Source organism: Rissa tridactyla, chromosome 15, assembly GCF_028500815.1.
Source record: "Rissa tridactyla isolate bRisTri1 chromosome 15, bRisTri1.patW.cur.20221130, whole genome shotgun sequence".
In the NCBI taxonomy this organism is placed as follows: domain Eukaryota; kingdom Metazoa; phylum Chordata; class Aves; order Charadriiformes; family Laridae; genus Rissa; species Rissa tridactyla.
This window is the reverse complement of record NC_071480.1, coordinates 11901450-11920554: the sequence shown is the minus strand read 5'-3', so window position 1 is coordinate 11920554 and position 19105 is coordinate 11901450. Positions and strand designations below refer to the sequence as shown.

The 19105-nt window shown below is 49.7% G+C and overlaps 1 protein-coding gene across 9 annotated transcripts in view; it reads left to right on the top strand.

Annotated features, from left to right (window-relative positions):
• Nucleotides 1–18315, top strand: part of TBC1D16 (TBC1 domain family member 16) — a 37633-nt gene extending 19318 nt beyond the window's left edge. For 7 of the 9 annotated variants that reach the window (XM_054221782.1, XM_054221788.1, XM_054221786.1 and 4 more), the window contains 9 exons: nt 5326–5523; nt 6309–6456; nt 7517–7684; nt 8368–8516; nt 10077–10211; nt 11332–11518; nt 12657–12836; nt 13373–13519; nt 14051–18310. In XM_054221782.1, coding sequence (XP_054077757.1) covers nt 5326–5523; nt 6309–6456; nt 7517–7684; nt 8368–8516; nt 10077–10211; nt 11332–11518; nt 12657–12836; nt 13373–13519; nt 14051–14296 — 1558 coding nt within the window. In that variant the 3' untranslated portion in view covers nt 14297–18310. Of the gene's footprint in view, nt 1–2487; nt 2747–5325; nt 5524–6308; nt 6457–7516; nt 7685–8367; nt 8517–10076; nt 10212–11331; nt 11519–12656; nt 12837–13372; nt 13520–14050 lie in introns of those variants that run through there. The other 2 variants (XM_054221790.1, XM_054221789.1) reach the window with 2 other exon arrangements.
• Nucleotides 18316–19105: the final 790 nt, after the last annotated feature.

Genomic DNA, 19105 nt, shown 5'->3' with positions numbered 1-19105 from the left:
TCCACTGTTTTCAAGATGTAAACAGCTCGTTCTTTGAATCTCGTTAATAACATTAACAATACGAAGAGTGACTAACAATGATACGCCGGCTTTCAGAAGCGCTGTTGAATCTGCTTCCTGGTGCCCAGCATGAAAGGATACAATTATTTTTCATAACCTTTTATTTTCCCTTTACGGCAAGCTAAGCAAAGCAAGTTCGTCAGAAGCAGAGTGCTCCTAATTTGGTCTCCGGTGACCTCTGGAGCAGTGATTGGCAGCCGGGTGTCGGGGAGGAACTTGTGCCTGCGAGATGGAAATGAGCAGAACAAATGCCGTAGGACAGCTTGGGTTCCCTGGAGGACACAGGCTAAAAAAGGTGAAAGAAGTGCAATTACAGGAGGTTTTCGGCACAGAAAGTTAATTAGCTACTAAATAGCATTTAGTGCAGTTCAACGTGGGGAAATTTATGTTTTGAAAGCAAACAGATCAATGGGAAGCCTGTGGAACAAGCTTTTGGAAAGTCTGTGTTGACATTTGTGTACTTTGTACTGTAACATCCTGGGCAGTTTTTCACAGGTTTCCACAACAAATAGGAAGATTTGTTGGATTTGTTTCCACATGTATTTGCAGACATACAGATACATTTCCACATGAGGATGTTTAGACATTTAATTTCAGAAATTCTGGTTAGGCTTTCATCCAGACTGCCCAGCACCTTTACCCTATTCACCAAGGTCAGTGTAAATTGGTTCTGTTAGGGCTCTCTGAGGCAAAGGAACTTCAAATTCCAAATATTTTCAGCCAAAGGGTGAATTTAACACAATTCTTAACCCGGTGACTCGTCTGTGCTGATCAGATGCAAGTAGCTCTGCCAGGCTTCTGCTCTGGAAGCTGGTGCCATCCCGTGATCTCCTTCCAGAGCTCTGCAGCGCCACTCAGAATGAGCAAAAATATTTCCACAAATTTTTTTTTAATCCCAAGTTGCCAGTCTGTTTTCTTTTGCACGCCTTTTCTATGTCGCTGAAGTCAGCATGTTTCACAACTCATTATATATGTATATTGCCAAGGACACTTTTTTTAATCAGAACAATAGGTTTGGGTTGCAGCAGCCTGATATTGCCTCGCTTTGTACAGTCGCTACACTAAAATTTTAGGCATTTCAGGATAGCTTTGAACTTCTGTTGGTGGATTATTTATTTGAAACACTCTGTCTTAGACGTTTTAGGCAGCCAATGCTGCCATGAGCTATTTCACCTTGCTGGGAAGAAGAGGAACCTACAAGGTCAGTGCCAGTGGGGAATAGTGGAGAAACAGAGAAATGCTGACCCCTGGGGAGGAAAAGGGGCATGTAATTCCCATTACATGGATGCTCATACATTATGATGATACTTATTGTCTGTAAATGATGCTTCACAAGCCAGCGTGCAGGAGTAGCGTGGCTGTAAGGAAGGGTGTTATTAGCCAAGGCGAGCTGTGGAACAATGGCGATGGAGCCAACTGAGGAGGGTTTGGCTCTTGCAGGAGGCTCTCTGGGAAGCGGGTGGTGCACACTGACAGCTCAGGTGATGGCCACATCATGGCTATAACCTTCAGCCCCTTTCCCTCTTACAATTACATTTGTCACATCACGTCATAAAATGAGTTATTAGGTCTTTGTTGCTGAAATAGTCTTCCCGTGTGATTGTTGCAGGTCTCTGCCCTGGCTCTATAACAGAAATAATAATTGGTTTTATCCCTCTGTATGCTGTAGGTGTGTACAAATGCTTTGACCGAACAATCAGTCGGGCCCCATTACTGCATCACCGCGCGTGGAGAGTCTCGCTCGCGGAGATACCGACCCCCTCGGAACTGGGGACGAGAGCTCCAGAGCGGTGGGAGGCCGGGGGCTGCCTCACGCAGGCGCTCGCTTTCCTGGGCGCTACAAAAGCCCGAGGAATGTAGATATGGTTGATTGTTGTGGTTGATTGTTGCGTGGAGAAAACACATCACCACCGGGTCTTACTCACCAGCAAGAATGAGGTGTATTTTGAGACAAAAGAATAATGGGAATGAAGTGGAATCATGAATGTGTCCGTGGGTTTCCTGCTTCGGGTTTTGCTAATCCTCCTTATTATTTTTTCCCTCTCCCTTTTATTCCTGTGGAGCATGGCACTTGTTCTCTTGTTTTGCTGAGCAGTGCTGTATACTAGCTCTGTTTTTCCTGGATCCCACAACCCAAAGTCTCTCTGGAATGTTCCTCCAGCTATTTGCCTTGCAATGCTTCAGCTCCCTGCTTTTGCAGGGCACTCTGGTATAAACTCCTTATCCAACATATATAAGTCTGACAAATAATAAATTGGAGAATTCTGCCCTTGCATCTGTGTATCTTGTGTGCCTAGTTAGAAGACTCTCCAAAATCCATGAAATTAGCATTGTCCGTATTACTTGTTGTTACTTAAGTACAGAATGATCTCAATATTAAAATTGTTTTTAAAAGTAGTCCAACAGATTAGAATAATTTCAATTTTTTTTCAGTCAATATATACAGGAAAAAGTAATTTTAAACACAGTGAGGTTTTTTTCTTATTTCCACAGTGCCTAAGTACGTATGAGGTGGCACTCTGTCTGCATCTATGCTATGTTTATTGATCTCTTCGAAGGGCACGGGACGCACCGATGTCTCTTTCAGATTTCATCTTCCGCATCAATGAAAACACTGGAATTCCCCTGGGCTGCACACTCTGAGGCACCGTGCTTACGCTCACTGGCTTTTTGCTGTCCAGAAAGGGTAAATCCACTTCCACGTGTTGCTTCAGATTGCTTCTGTGTATGTTGGATGCGTGTACAAGCTTGTAACTAGTGGCTAAATGTGAACTGTAAACATTTGTCCTGAAGAGGCATTTCCAGAGAAGAGAACGTTGCCAGCACGTTGGTGACTGGGCTCTCCAGGCTGTGTTTGTGGGTAGCTGCTTGTGTATCTGAAGCAGATTTTGGTTACATAGCAGAAGGCGCTGCAGCTGGCAACAGCGTTCTGTACGGAGGAGCTACATGATTCCCAGGGTCAAAGCGAACCTGCCCAGCTCTACTGGTAACTCTAATTTCTTGGCAGTCGTCTCTCTGCCAGTGGTTGTTTGAGGTGATGCTCTTGAAGAACGGGCTCGCTGGCCTCTATGACAAGGGAACCCCAGGACAGTGAGCCTCACAGCCACCACCTCTTCCAGCCCTTTGTCGTGCTGACCAGCTCATCTTTGCAAGAGTTTTAGAAAATTGGTTGCCTCTGCTTAGTCTTTGAGCTAGTTTGAGTCATCTCTTCCAGGAAAATCCTGTGTAACCAGCTGTGGCTGTTACGAAGTGTTGCTCCATAAATACCAGCTGCTCAAAGCAAGCAGTCCAGCACAAGTGTCTCGTACCAGGACTCCTATTACTTTTGCATTAACATGAGATACTGAGTGTTTTAGGAAAGCCTTCTATTTTGCAGCTTTATCGGAAAGTAACACTTGATTTCTCACAAAGGCCAGTACAGTTTTAATGGAAACATTCACAAGGTGCAGGTGATGGTGCCTAGCTGGGCTTGTGAGACTGGAAGTATCCCAGCATCCACCCTAGAAAAACCGCTCGTTCCTCTTTGAGCGAGTTTGGGTATGTTGTATGATCCCTGCTCACATAGCGATGTTGCCATATCACTTCTAAGACCTCAACCTCCGAATGGCTTGGATGTAAGTTTTGCTTTGATGCTTTCTCTCAGAAAAATGGAGCAGCAGAACTTCATGAACAGAGTGGCGAAGCCGCTGTTTTAGCTGAAAGTAAAGCAGAGTTCGTCTCATCTACATAACGCTGCAGAACTAGAGAAGGGGGCTCAGGGGTTTATTTCCCATGCGTGTGGGCGCTGAGGTTTTGAGTCATACATTTGAACTGGGCGGTTCGCAGGGGCTTGGCTAAAAATTTAACCCACAACTAACTGGGATGTCCGGAGACCTGTCCATTGGAATGCAGTGACCTGAACCGTGGGTAGATGCTGCAAATAAGGCTCGTCCCTGTGGAAGAGGCGCTGGAGCCAGGCTTGGAAAGCATACTGATGTGGTGTGCTGCAGATGCATGCTGAGTGTGTGATTTTCAGCGTTCAGTGCCTACATTGTTAGATAAGCGGATTAGAAAACATTGCATAAAGTGGCATTGCAGGGGGCTGTCTTTATACCTGCTACTTGCCTTGTTTTGCAAACCCTGATTTCACAGCGGAACCCATTCAGAGCTTGCGCTGAGATTGTTCACATGTATTGGCCTTTTTAAGAATCAAGGGGTCACAGTTTCAGATTCACTTAATTCTCAAAGCAGTGATATTTTTCTTTTGGGATCAGGGCTAGTGATGGGCGTGTGTTTTTTTTTGATCTAGACTCAGTTTACTCTTAAAGATAAATATCTGGGGCACAGTGAGCTCCTAGCGTATTGGAAAACGGTTGGGTTCACTTTCTCTACTTCGCAGTGTGTTAAAGAGCTCATGTGTAATTTCCCACTCCTTAAGTCTCCGAAGTTTCAAGTTTGCAAATGGAAACCATTTGTCTGAAGTTTATACACACGAATCCAGGCTTGTCAGGTCCACTTGCAAAGGCGTAATGAGAAACTTGAGTTCAGGGGAAATGTCTTTGGATCGTACTCGTCGCAGAGGGAATTTGGCAGATGGGATCCCTGCTCAGTGCTGCCGTCGCAATGCGCTCGCTGCTCTTGTCCCCAGCCGGGCGCGGAGCAGCTGAGCTGCACGCGGAGAGGGTTGCTCAAGCTGTGGGACAAGAAGTTTCTGCCTTCAGAAGTTGTTCACGCAGTGCTGCTGGAGCAGCCTGGCGAGCAGTCAAGTTCTTTGAGTGGCCCAAGGGGTTTTCCATCCCAAGGGGTTGTCTGTCCCAGAGGCATAATGATTTGAAGGGGTCCTGCAGCTCAGGGCTCTGTGGCATGGGTTGGAGGGCAGGGAAGTGCCCCCGGCTGGTCCTTGAGCTGCGCCGATGGAGCAGGGGCTGGGCCAGGCCGGGCCGTTCTGCGGAGCAGTCTGGGCTGTTCCCACACTGGGCGTCATAATTTTGCCTTCTCAAAAGTCAGTGTTTTGAGGAATGGTTTTTGCTCTCCCCAGTTCCGTGTGGAATTCAGGAACAAGCAAAAATAGGATGCTTTTTTGGGATGGTAGGGAATTTCAATAAAAAAATAATTTAATCTCTTATATGAGCTGTTGGTTATTGACTCCTTAGACCTGCACTGAATTCCAATTTCAGAGCTCTGTCAAAGGATTTTTAACTTGGAGCATTTGTGGTTATTACATGTAACTGCAGCCTTTGGCTGATGGTCTTGCGGGGCTTTCTTCCTCCGCGCTCTTGTCTGCAGGGACACGTGTGACAATCGCCTGACCTGCTCCACCAGCTCTGCCTCCAGCCTCGACACCAGTGCCCAGTTCCAGGAGAATAATGGGCCAACGCAGAGCACCAGATGGGATGAACAGCAGAAAGTATTTGCCCTCGAGCAGGTCTGTGGTGTCTTCAGAGTGGACCTGGGACAAATGAGATCCCTTCGCCTCTTCTTTAGGTAATGTATTGTTGTGTGTGAGATTTGTGTGTGCTCTGGATCAGCGCACACTGGGCTGTGGAGACAGATGGCTTCTGCAGTCCTCCTTGGAAGTCTTTCCCTAATGGTTGTCTCCAGGAAAGCGAGTGTCAGCCTTCCCCAGGAGAGCCTCTGAATTACAGTTATGGGGCCTAAAAGATTTTTTTCCCTAGTAAGGTAAAGGTTGCTCTTAGCTATCTTACCCAAAATGTTTAAAATAACCTGGAGGTGTGGAAAACATCTCTACCTATGGTACCTTCTCCCTTGCCTGCCCCTCACCAGGGTTCCTCTAGGGTCTTGCTGCTCTTAACTTCTTCAATTATCTTTCAAATTATTACAAAAGTTACTAAAAACATTCTTCCTCCCTCTTTTCTCTCCCATTCCCTGCTTCTTTAGGCAATGCTACATGCAACCAAGTCTGCTCATCTCTAGGAGCTGACTTTGCGTGCTGCGTTAATGTTGCTGGGGTAGACTTCTGGGGGGGTTTTCCACAGGGAAGACTAAATTTAATTCCTTCATGTGATGGAAGGCTAAGAGAGTGCTGTTACCGGGCAGGAGTGGAGCTTCTTGGAGGAAATGAGGATCACTATGGCCTTGTCCAGAGCTGTAACATTACTTCTGCACTCTGTTTTAAGGGACAACTGGATGCTACACTTCTTTGTAATTTGCTGTCCTCACTCTCTCATCTGATGTTCCCCTCCCCGCTGGGCCTCTCGTTATCCTGGGCAATAAATGCAGGTTGTTCTCCTCCGTTGTTTTGCCCACAGTGATGAGGCATGCACCTGTGGACAACTGGTTGTTGCCAGCAGGGAGAGCCAATACAAGATCTTCCATTTTCACCATGGTGGCCTGGATAAACTGTCCGAGGTGTTTCAGCAATGGAAGTACTGCACAGAGACCCATCTCAAGGACCAGGTACCCGAGCGGGGTTCATGGGGCAAAGAGGGTTTTCCAGCAGGTGCTTCAGCACTGAGGTTTTTAGCCGGGGGAGCGTGTTGGAGAAATGAAGCGATGAGTTCACGTCACCAAGTCAGGCAGACAGTTACAGTGAGCTGGATGTTGTTTAGGATGCAGCTGTGAGTCGGATGCGAGGTCTCTGTTGTACTTGCTTATCCCCATCCATTCCTGTTCCGCCTGTGGAATATGGGGGCAGATAATCCAGAGGACTTGCTTAGGTAGTTGTTTTGCTGGACGTGGTAACCCGACAGGTCAGCACCGCGCTTTAGGCGTGTAAGGTGGCGGGGAAATCTGCAGTGGTAGGTCTGAAATTCTGTCAGAGTCTTTCATCCATTTTGTGAAGCGTAGCACACTGCATTGGAAAATGTTTTGACAAGGCATCTTGCCATATTTTGTTCAATCTACATACAAATGTGATAAGAGCTCTTTAATTATCTGTTTAAGATACTGTATGTGCTTATTAGAAACAGTGATTTTTAAATTTCCATCCTTCCCACAGAGCCCCCTGCTGCTTTTCTTATTATGGTCGCATGGGCTCACTTTTTGCATTGAACAACCTTTGATTTTTAAATTAAATGTCAGCTGCAGTCTTGCACTGGGATCATGAGTGCCCTTAGAGAGCCTGGCAGTGCAGTTCCCTGCTTGCCTAACAGCAATCCCTTTGTATATGGCCAATCATATGTAATTTATTGCAGGCATTCCTGGCAGGGTGAAGTTTTGCTGTAAGCAGCATTAATTCAGTTTCAGGTCAGGGATAAGATTGGGGGAGGAACGGAAACAATTTTTTTTTAAGATGAAGCTGTTTTGTGGTACTCAGATTTTTAATTATTCTAATCACTCTTGCTATTGTAATGGTTGGAATTTAAAAAAAAAACCTCCCCAAGTGCGGCACCTCAGTGCTTAATCCTACGCGAACCGTGCAAAAAGGTTTTCCTGCTCTGCAAATTGCTGGGTTTCATACTCTGCTGCCGTCTCTGGCTCCTGCCTCCAGTTTTTTGTTTTGTTTTCTCCCATTCAGCAGCTTACCGATGAGAAAACCTGTATGCAGTTCTCCATCCGCCGTCCCAAGCTGCCCTCCTCGGAGACCCACCCCGAGGAGAACACGTACAAGCGTCTGGATGTGTCTGCCTGGCTCCACCACCTGAACGAAGCCGGGCAGGTGGAAGAGGAGTACAAGCTGCAGAAGGTGAGAGGGGTGCTGCTGCGGGCTTCACCCGCGCACTGCGAGTCCCAGGTGGACGCTGCAAGAGATTGCTTTCATGCTGGGGGCAAGAACTGGGTGCTTGAGAGTATAAAGGCTGGCGTATGAGTCTTGGCTGAAGGTCTTGCTGGGACTGCAGATGAGTCTGCTACGGGCAGGGTGGTAGAGCATCTCCCTGACCGAGGAGGATGAGCTGTCCGGCATCTCCTGATGGTTGGAATTAGTAAACCAAATTGTCCGGTGCTAGGCGTGTTTGCAAAATGCAGTGTGAACAAATCAAAGAAAAAAAAGAAAATCGAGATTTCTGTATGGAATAATGCAGGGCTTGCGGGGGAGCACTGGGTCCAGGTCTTGAGAGAGAAGTTTGCAGTGAAATGCAGTGTCTCCAAGATTGGGGATTAAGCCGTGACATGAGAACGACACGTTAATCATAGAGCCTCTCCAGGGGGGGTTATTGACATTGAAATGAGCCCGATTTGTGTCTCGTCTGGGAATAGAAGGCCAGCACTTTCCCTCTAAACATGTGCAAATTGCAGGAGCTTGAATCAAGGCGTCACTTGTCAGGAAAGAACTGCAAAGCCACCAAAGCATAGTAGCGGCCAGTTTCTTGTTGCTGTTTTGGGGAACGTTAAAACTGTACCAGTCATAACTTTTGCTCCTTCTTCCAGGCCATTTTCTTTGGCGGGATTGATATTTCCATCCGTGGGGAGGTGTGGCCCTTTCTGCTGCACTACTACAGCTACGAGTCCACCTCTGAAGAGAGGGAGGCACTGAGGCTGCAGAAGAGGAAAGAGTACTTTGAGATCCAGGAGAAAAGGTAACGGAGCAGCGTCGCCCTCCCCTGCTCATCTCTCCCCAGGCCTGAGGCGGCAGTGATGCCGCTGGGGAGGTACGGAGTCTCAGCCTCCTTGGCTTCAGGAGAAGCTGATGGGAGTGGAGAAGCGAGAGGTGGTGAAGGACGTGTGTCAGGCACTGCTGACCTCCCGAGGGGTGCAGCTACTGCCATACAGCTCAAGTGTTATCTTACCTGGGGTCTGGAAACAGGCTTGGCAGTACCACGCAGGGAAACTTATCTCACAGGCGAGACTACAAGCTTAGCGTGCTTGGTTTAGAACACTGAAGGTGAAAACGGGATCTTAAATTTCTTTATTTATGGATATAAAAATAGGGAAGAAGATGGGATATCTAATTCAAGGAAATCATTACTGCAAGAACTGTATGTTGTAAACTGGTTGTGGGTACATCTAAGCTAGAGAGGGACAGTAGTATTATTAATTAGGAGACAATCCTAATTAATAGGATTACAAATTAATAAATCCCAAGCACCGATATAGGCTGGGCAGTGACTGGCTTGAGAGCAGCCCTGAAGAAAAGGACTCGGGGGGGCTGGTGGACGACAGGCTCAACATGAGCCATCAGTGCACGCTAGCAGCCCAGAAAGCCAGTCGTATCCTGGGCTGCATCAGGACAAGTGTGGCCAGCAGGTCGAGGGAGGTGATTCTCCCCGTCTACTCCACTCTCGTGAGACCCTACCTGGAGTACTGCGTCCAGTTCTGGAGCCCCTACTACAAGAAAGATATGGACGTGCTGGAACGTGTCCAGAGAAGGGCCCCGAGGATGATCCGAGGGCTGGAGCACCTCTCCTATGAGGACAGACTGAGAGAGTTGGGGTTGTTCAGTCTGGAGAAAAGAAGGCTCCAAGGAGACCTTCTAGTGGCCTACCAGTATCTTAAGGGGGCCTACAAGAAAGCTGGGGAGGGACTTTTTAGGATGTCAGGTAATGGTAGGACTAGAGGGAATGGATTAAAACTAGAGACGGGTCGATTCAGACTGGACGTTGGGAAGAAGTTCTTCACCATGAGGGTGGTGAGACACTGGAACAGGTTGCCCAGAGAGGTGGTGGAAGCCCCATCCCTGGAAGTTTTTAAGGCCAGGCTGGACGGGGCTCTGAGCAACCTGATCTAGTGGGAGGTGTCCCTGCCCAGGGCAGGGGGGTTGGAACTGGATGATCTTTAAGGTCCCTTCCAACCCTGACAATTCTATGATTCTATGACAATCAAAACAGAGTGATGAGTTCTGGTGTGCCACCCACAAGGAGCAGTGGAGAGCAGAGTCCGACTGCTTCTCAAGTAGAGTTTATCGCAGAAAACACATCATGTCATCCCGTTTATAACCCAGGAGGCTCCTTCTAGGAATCTGTTTGGACAGAAAATCTGCTGTTCTGGACAGACCTGCTTGTCTGTTTTTCAGGTGATGAGAAAACTCTGTACAGGACTAGTTTTTCTCTGCAAACTAAAGCTGAAATGAAGCTTTTTGTTCCTTGTGGCAATCATATGTCTCTCTTGGCAACGTACTCCTGTTGCTGCTCAATTTCCAGGCTTTCAATGACTCCAGATGAACAGAAGGATTTTTGGCGTAAAGTACAGTTCACAGTAGATAAAGACGTCGTGAGGACTGACCGCAGCAATCAGTTCTTTCGAGGGGAGAACAACCCGAACGTGGAAACTATGAGGTGAAGTGTCTGATTCTAGTGTCGCAAACAGCATGTGCTACTGAATGTATAGAAAACTCCGTAACACCCCCCGGCCCAGGCTGCCTTGGTTGCTGCCTTGGGAGTGCTGCAGAGCACCGTGCATAGAGCGACTGTAGCAAGTGATGCAAAAACAAGGACTTCCTCCCCTGTGCTTTCGCTGCTGCTTTGGCCATTTACTTCTTGATACAATAACCCTGCTGCTGTCAGCGAGCTTCCTTGCACACATAGGCACGGGAGGGGTGTGAGCCCTCTGTGGCTATGGGAGGGTGATGGGTGCTGCAGCAGGGTTGTGGGCAGTTGCTTGTGGTTCTTGTGACGGGGTGGAGAACGAGCACACCAGAGTCTGCTTCACAGGTGTGTGACTTGTAAATGTGGGCCTACAAAACACTTAGATTTCATCTAACAGTATGGCCTGGAGCCTCGTGGGTGTTGTAGGGATGAGCAATCCTTTAATTTCTGTCTTCTTAGTCTTTTTAAATTCCCATTTTCTCTTTATATTTTGTTGTCTGTGTATTGAAAACCTTCTCCTGGAGTTTATTTCACTGGGCTGACGTTTGCAGCAGAGTTTATCTGTATGCATTAAAGCACCTTACGGCAGGGTCGTGTGTCTTCGTACCTGAGATGAACGGTGTTGTTTGTTCCCTCTGCACTGCTCCCAGCGGGCTGCACTGCGGGAGGAAAGCAGGAGCCTAAGGAGCTCTGTTCAAATCCATTGTTTTAGGCTGCTGCATGCTTTTTGGAATTCTTGTCGCCCATCCAGGAACCTCTCTGGATTGATGCAAAACGTTGTAATCCTAAAAAAAAAGGAGAGTTCCCATTAGGTATAGTGCTAGTGTATCTTCATTATGCTTCTAGGTATAGTTCTTCTAGGGAAAGCGATTCTGTGGGATGCAACATGCTGCACGGGTGCTCAAAAGTTCACAAGCCTCCGGGTGCAATTGCAAGTTAATCTTTTAGATGGCAGGAGCGATCTGCTGCTCTTCTGCGCTTTCCTGACTCAGCCTGCGGGGTGGGCATTGGGACAGAGGGAAAGGGCACCACGCTCAGCTGTGACGTGCCCTCCCGGTGTCTCACCTCGCCGTTTGCATCTCTTCTCCAGGAGGATTTTGCTGAACTATGCAGTATTTAACCCAACAATTGGATACTCCCAGGGGATGTCCGACCTGGTTGCCCCGCTCCTGGCAGAGGTCCTAGATGAGTCGGATACTTTCTGGTGCTTTGTAGGATTGATGCAGAACACAATCTTCATCAGCTCACCCCGGGATGAGGATATGGAGAAACAGCTGGTGAGGCTGAACGCTGAGCTCCCGTTAGCCCTCTCTTTAGCTTCTCCTCTCCCAGGCAAATTAGGAGAATGCCATAAAGCAGTAACCTGGGCTGTTGGGTTCCAGCATGCCAAATCACACCCCGAAGCCACAAAATACCTGATGGATAAATTTGATCCTGGGTGATTTGGGCACTCCAGAGGCAGTTACAGCCAGTAAATTGTCAGAGTAAAGTTACCTTGGCTATGCTAAAGGGTGCTGATTCAAGGAACCTTTTATGATCAAATGTATTTAGGATGCTGCTTGCTTTGTCTTCGCACTTCTCTCAGGCAGTGAAGACTCACTGGCTCCTTTTTGTCATGATTCTGGGGCATTTGGTGTGAATGTGGCAGAAGAGTTGATTGAGCTGCAGCCATCTTTTTTGGGTTTTTCATTTTTAAGGTTTTTTTAATATTTTAATAGATTTTTAAAATTATCTCCAAATGAAAAGCCTTATCTGACAGAGATTCTTAAAATAAGGTGAACTTGTTTAAAAATGGAAACTTCTAGGTTTTAACATGAATGTCAGTTGTTTTCTGGTTGAGATCCTGAAAAAATCCGTTCTAAACCTGAACAATCCTGACCAGGTCATGATGGCACCAATTTAAAGCAGCAAACCGGTGGTGGAAACCCCATGGGAGGCTGCTGGTGAGGTGCAGTTAGTTAATGTACAGATTTACGCACTGTAATGTGCCTATATAGTCAGGCTTTCCAAAATCACTTCCGTATTATTTGGCTTCTATTGAAATGAAATATTGCCAGAGATAGCTATGTCCTTTCTTTTCTCTAGTTTTTAAGCCTCTAGGCGCTTTCCTCACCCTGAATCTCTCCCCTTCTTTCTGTTCACAAGGTAGCTGTCATGGGATTTTCTTTTCACCCTCCATCCTTCCTTGTGAAATACCTGCCGTGGCCTGCAAGCTCTGGCCTTTAATGATAGATCCAAGCGTGCTCCTGGCTGTGCTGTAATAAAGAGGCTGGAGGTTTTTGGGAGAGCAGAGACCGGTGGCCGGCTCTGCAGGAGCCCGGGTCTGGTGGGCGGCACGGGGGTCCCTGGGGTGGGTGAGGGCGGCGCGAGTCCTTGGGCACAGGGCAGTGGCTCAGCTCAGAGCATCTTTTCCAGATGTACCTGCGAGAGCTGCTGCGGCTCATGCACCCGCGCTTCTACCAGCACCTTTCTTCCTTGGGAGAGGATGGCCTGCAAATGCTTTTCTGTCACCGTTGGATCCTCCTCTGTTTTAAACGTGAATTTCCAGATGCTGAGGCTTTGCGCATGTGGGAAGCGTGCTGGGCTCACTATCAGGTTAGACAGCTGGAGGTGGGCACCGCATGCATCGGGCGGCAGAGTGTTCTTTGCTGAATCCTCACCACCTCAACAAGTGTTGCAGGATTTCCATAAAGGCTCTTAGTAGCAAAGTATCCAAAATAAGTAGGTGTTACAGGGGGTCTGTAACTATCAAAGAGGTTTATCGATGTAGCAGGAGGATGGACACTTGCCTCTCCTACTTGAGGATGTCCAGGCTTCAAAGGTTTCTTTCAGAAAGTGCTGAACATCCACTTCTGAAGTTCAGACTTCTTTTACACAGGTGGAAAACGTCTTCCCAAAAATCGTTAGTCTGCTTTGAAAGCTGTGGCACAAACCTTGCTGCCGCACTGTAAAGGGAAGACTTTGACTCAGCTGTGGTTCAGAATTCACCAATAACTCCTGTTCTCTGTACCACTAGGCACAACTGGAAGGAGCACAAAATCTCTGTAAGGATATTGTTGTGGAGGGTGGGGAGGGTAAGCCAGACCTCTGCCTCCACCTGCTGTACTCCAGCCCCTGTTTTCTCATTGCAGACCGACTATTTCCACCTCTTTATCTGTGTGGCCATCGTGGTGATTTATGGGGATGATGTCATTGAACAACAGCTGGCCACTGACCAGATGCTGCTGCATTTCGGCAACCTGGCTATGCACATGAATGGAGAACTTGTACTCAGGAAGGTAAATGCCTGTGTGCTGATGTGGGCTGAGCCTCAGGTCCGAGAGATGAGTCAGAGCATTGAGAAAATCAGGGACTGACGCTTCATCTGCTGCGTCTCCTGTAGTCCCCTGTTTGGAGCCTGGGCGGGTGGGGTGCTGCTGTTTGCCTGGACACAAGTTCTGCAGAAATAAGAGGTAGTTGTAGAGTGCTTAGGAGGTAATGGTATGGTTGGGATAACCCTTGCACGTGCTCAGGGAAAGGGCAGACAGAGCTGTTGGTCTTTGTGCCATGGTCCCGAGCCCACCGTGGGCTGGGAGTGACTGCAGGCCGTGGGATGTGCTGCAGCGTGCGGCAGCTCCTGCCACCCACCAGTGTCCCCAGTGCCTCGTTTAACCTCCAGCTTTGCGTTCAGGAGGAATGCTCCTTTGCTGAAGCTTTGACTCTTCTAAGGTAGCCAGGCAGGGGGATGGGACAGGAGGCCACGGGCTGCCCCTGCTCTCCATGTTCATCCCCCGGTGCGGTGCGAATGACTTTGTCTCTCTCCCCTCCAGGCGAGGAGTCTGCTCTATCAGTTCCACCTGCTGCCCCGCATCCCCTGCAGCCTGCATGACCTCTGCAAGCTGTGTGGGACAGGAATGTGGGACAGTGGCTTCATCCCCGCTGTGGAGTGCTCTGGCCATCACCCGGAGTGCGAGAGCTGCCCGTACGGGGGACTGGCGGAAGTGTCTTCTCCTAAACCAGGAAGCGAAGGCAAGAGAGGCTTGAAAACACGGGACGTCTTTGCTTTCCGAAAATAGCTGGAGAGGAACAGGGTGTGACGGCGGATGAGGGAAGGACAGGAAGGATGTGCCTAGGAAAAAATGTTGAAGACAAAAATGGAGGGATAGCTTGTCAAGACTCCTGAGAAGACTGAAAGGTGGAGAATGGACAAGGAATGAAATCATTCTACAGGGAAAGCAAATTCCAGTGCTCTGTTGGTGGAGCCTGAACAAAATGCATCAAACCAGGAACAGTGTTTGCACGTGCTTGGATTTGATTTTGTTAGAAACATAAAGCTTTTCTAGGTCTTAACAAAGACTTTTTATTCTGCCTCTGGGATTGGACTGGTTAGCAACCAGAACTTTGTTACTTGCTGATGAGAAATGAGAACACAAGAGAGAGCCAAGCGCGACCAGCAGCGTTTGTGGGTTGGGTGGAAGGAGCAGAGCTGTGGCAAGGCCTCTCTCTGCGATGTCCCTTCATCCAGAGCATTCCACACACACGCACTCTCTGCTTCAACCAAAACATGCAGCACAGCGGCTTCTCTCTAAAGCCATAAAGACCATTTTAATTATAATCTGCCAAAAATAAACCTGCAGACTATTGGGACTGCAGGGAAGGTGTCTGCTTTGTTGGTGAGGAAGAACTGGTCACCTGAAGGTCTCGTCTCTCGCCTTTTCTTTTTTCATACGATATACTGACTGGCATGATTTTTTTTCCATTTGTACAGAAATTGTACAGCCGCAGATCTTAAAGCACTGCTTTTCTGTAGTCAGGGTATTTCACAGACACCTTTCAAAATTTACTTCTTCACAACAGTGCAGCAAAGCTGTTTCTTTATGCTGACAACTACAGACTTCAGACACTCGTTTATGGAAGTCTGTTGTTTCCAGTATGTTTCCCGATGTATTTCCTTTGGCTCTTCTCAATTACTGAGTATTTACTGTCCCGACCTGTCTTTGCCGCAGGCTGTAGCACACGCGCTCCAAGAGGGCCCTAGGCTCCTCGGCTGGTGCCGCTGGTGCACCCTCTTCCCCGTCCCAAAGTGAAAGTGAAACTTGGTTTGTTGCAGTCATTTTTGCTGAGCTCCATCTCTGGTAAAGGTTTCCCTTGAAGTATTTTTGAAAGGACATCATGTTTCCCCTCTTGTCTTCTGTAAAATTTGCCAACTAGAAGTGGAGCTGGGGCCTTGAGCACAGCCGCGTTGCCAAATGTCCTTACCCAATTCAGTGGCATCCAAAGGTGTGTCCTGAGCCAGCGTTTGTGCCAAACAGAGCCGGGGGAATAGTTTCCTTGTAAGAGTGAAAAAGGAGATGAGGTGGCAGTGGGTTGTACCGGCTTTGCCCATCCCTCTGCATGGCGTATGAAGTCTTGCAGCCTTTCCTGGTTGTCTTGCTCCCTCTCACTTCAACCGCTGCTTCTCTCGTACAACTCTGTCTTGGTCTGGCGGGGGGGACTCAGCTTTGGCTGTCAGGCATGTTTGTCCCGTTAGCAGCACGTGTGGAAATCCCCGTATCCTCGCACGTAGGGCCGCAGCGGGTACCTGCACCTGACAAGCAAATGTCTCTACAAACCTTCCTGCAAGGCCTTACCCACAGCCTGTTGTGGAGCCCGCGCGCCCCACACCTGCTGGGAAGGGAGGCTGGCAACTGGGATGCTTCGTGTGAAACCAGCACAAACCAAGTCCACGCTGCTTTCGGAAGGGGAAAAAGACTTGACTCTACGCAGGCACCATGCCAAAGAGTGGCTGTTGCGTGGCAGAAGGATGGTTTGGCTCCTGATTTGCGTGCCTTTAATTCGGAGGATGAAAACCTTCCCCTTGATGAGAGCAATGGTGAAACCTACTGCAGTACCGCACGCCTCCTGGCAGCCCGGCTTCCGGAGGTCCTGAGGCTGCAGGTGCCTGCTGGGCTTGTAGGAGGTGACACCTCGTGTAAGGGCTGGTGGCTGCTTTGCCGTGAACCAGGGAGTTCTTTGAGATTTATGATGTTTCAGTGAATAATAAAAGTTCGTGTGAGGCATTTGTGTGGTACATTGCTGTACAGGCTGGGGCTGTACCTTACAGTCGGGGGCCAGCACTTGGCCAAACACTGTCCCCACAGCCTGAGCCGCTCCTTTTGCAGCTCTACGAGAGGTGTGTTGGGTGCTGGGGCTGCGTTTCCCTGACTCCAGCCTGGGGCTGTGCGGCAGCACTCGATGTATTCATCCAGAAGCGAGCTTTCAGTGCCGGTGGCTGAATTAGGGTCTGAAAAACCACGTCAGAAAAAGCTGGAAGCATCTTCCTGCAGAGCGGCTCGGTGGCAGGCGAGCAGGTGCCAGCTCCTCACGGGGACAGGCACCCACCTGGGGACGGGCATCACCGCCAGCCCTTCACCTCACCGCGAGTCATCCGCCAGCGCCAGAGCGGCCGGGAGCCTCCCCAGGAGCCTCCCCGGGAGCGCTGCCCGAGGAGCCGCAGTGCGTGGGCAGCTCGGTCGGGCTCTGCGGGCCGGGCACGGGGCGGGCAGCCCCTGCCAGGGCTCTCGGCTGCTGGCAGTGGGCTGGGAGGCACCGGCAAACACCGACCAGAAGATCCGGAGCTGGTTTTGCTGCAGCAGTCATTCCCAGCCAGTAGAAGACAATGGGAAGAGATGAAGTAGATAATTTTTAGCATTATTTTTCCACTATTAAAATGTCATTCAGCAATGTGGAAATCACTCAGGGTTTGTTTAGTTAAAGACTCTGCGCTGCAGTTTTCCAGCATGTGGAAAAAGCTGGTTTTTTCTGTTTGAAGCAGTGTTCAGCTGCGTGGGAGCCCATCGCCGGGACCAGCGTGCCACCCCTCGGCCAGCTCACCTGTGCCTGGTGTCCCTTGCGGGTCCCACTGCCAGCAGGAGATTTCAGGTGTCTTTCTACTACTGCTCACCGTCCCCAAGCTCCTGTCACACGCTGAGCTCCACTTCGCAACAAGCAAAGAAATAGAGACAGAGCTGATGACCCGGCTGCTCCCTGTTTACCAGCAGCCATCACGTCCCAGGTGACTTGGTTCCAGTCTCAGCCTGTTCGTTAACTCCTGATGCCATTATTAAATCCACACTGGATATTCACAAAGTTCTGAGCTTGTGGGACGTGCGGGAACAGGAGGGTGTGTGGAGCCGACCTGGAGCCCTCTGGCTGCATCTCGGGTAGGGTCAGGAGCAACCTTGGGATTCCTCGGTAGTGAAAGGCAGGCAACGAGTCAAGCGTTGGACAGGGCAGCAGGTTTCCGAGGTCCCTCTGACCTGTCCCCAAGGTCGCCTTTTCCTTTGTGATGCTCTTTGCCATCTGAAAAAAAAAAAAAAACAAGGAACAAAAAAGAAGCAAGGCTTCTGGCCCCGGCAGAGGAGTAAAGTGGATCCTAGAAACAATGACCCTCATGTGGCTTCTCTCCTGAATCGCTGCCCTGTTCATTGAATTAGCTGCAGCTGAGCAGCCAAAAATAGACTCTCGCAAAGGTAAATAGTCAGCATAAGCCTCTTTAGACTCAGCCTTGAGCTGACACATCCTTCTGCCTCCTGCTGCCGAGGGGAAGGGGAGCAGGAAAAAAAGAAAACTGAGTCCTGGCTGCTGGCAGCGGTAACACCGCGCTTTGTGATCCCAGCGGGAACCCGAGCGCCTGCATCGGGGAAGCCGAGGAGAGTGGCGTGTCTCCCCGACTCCTCCTGGACAGAGCCTGGGCCGTGCCAGCCACCCCGCGCCTGGGCACATGGCGAGGATCGATGGACCCGCTTCGTTTGTCCCCGGCATTAAGCATTAACCACACGGGCCGGGCACGGAGCAGCGACATTCAGCCCAACTGCTGCTGGAGCCGCCGCGCTGGGGAAACGCGCGTTTGTGAGCCGGGGCAGAGGCAGCTGGGTTTAGCTTGGTCTCGCTTCCCGGGCACGGGCTGTGTTGGGACGTGGCTGTTCGGCTGTTTTGTTCAAGGGACGCCACCTGTCAAATGAAAAATTACAGTTCACAAGAACAAAGAGACTCACCTGAGTTATTACAAGCACCAAAGAATTTAAAACCCAACTTAGCTTGTCCCCTGTGGGCTGGCTGATTAATCCCAATGTCTCTCCGCTTGGGTCGTAAAAATAGACCAGTCTGGCCGGCTGCAGTTCATGGTCACATCCCGCTCCAGCCCGGCCCTGCCCTGCTCGTGCTCAGCGCTTTGGGGAAGGCTCTGCACGCCACTTATTTCTCTCATTTAAGCATTTAGAAACACAAAGCACAATGAGGTTTCGCACCGCCTGGGAAGAAAAGCAGAGGCTGGGGCGAGTCCCCGGCCAGCAGGAGCCATGCCGGCGGCTTGGACTTGCCGTGGGGCTGCCGGTGACTCTGCAGTGAGCAGCTCCCTTGCGAGCGGCCGGGCCAGTGCTGCCCGTCCCAGGGCCACCAGAGCACCGGCGGAGAAAGCCCTCGTCTGGCAGCCCGTGGCTCAGCCCCATGCAGGCCGTTTCCCACCCGGAGTCACACCTCAAAAGCTGCCGGAGCCCCCCTTTCCCCCCTCCCCACAGGCTGCTCCAGAACCAGGTTGCTCTAACTGCAGGGCTGGAAATTTAGAGGAAGCTCCTGAAATATTTTTGTGGCCGATTTTATTGCAGTCTGCGCTTCGGCCAAGAGCTTCCACACCATCCAAGTACCTGAAAATCAAATGGAGTTCATTTCTTCTTCTGGCTATGAAAGGCAACTCTCTCTTAGTTCGAGCTTAAAAAGGGCTTTGAAAAAGAGTTCTGCTGTGAAGGTCCGGGCTCCCCCGCTTCCAAACCTCGCCAGGTCACAGAGCTGAGCTCTGGCCTCCCTTCGGGCCGTGCCTGCCCCCAAGCTGGGCTTTTTACCCTGTC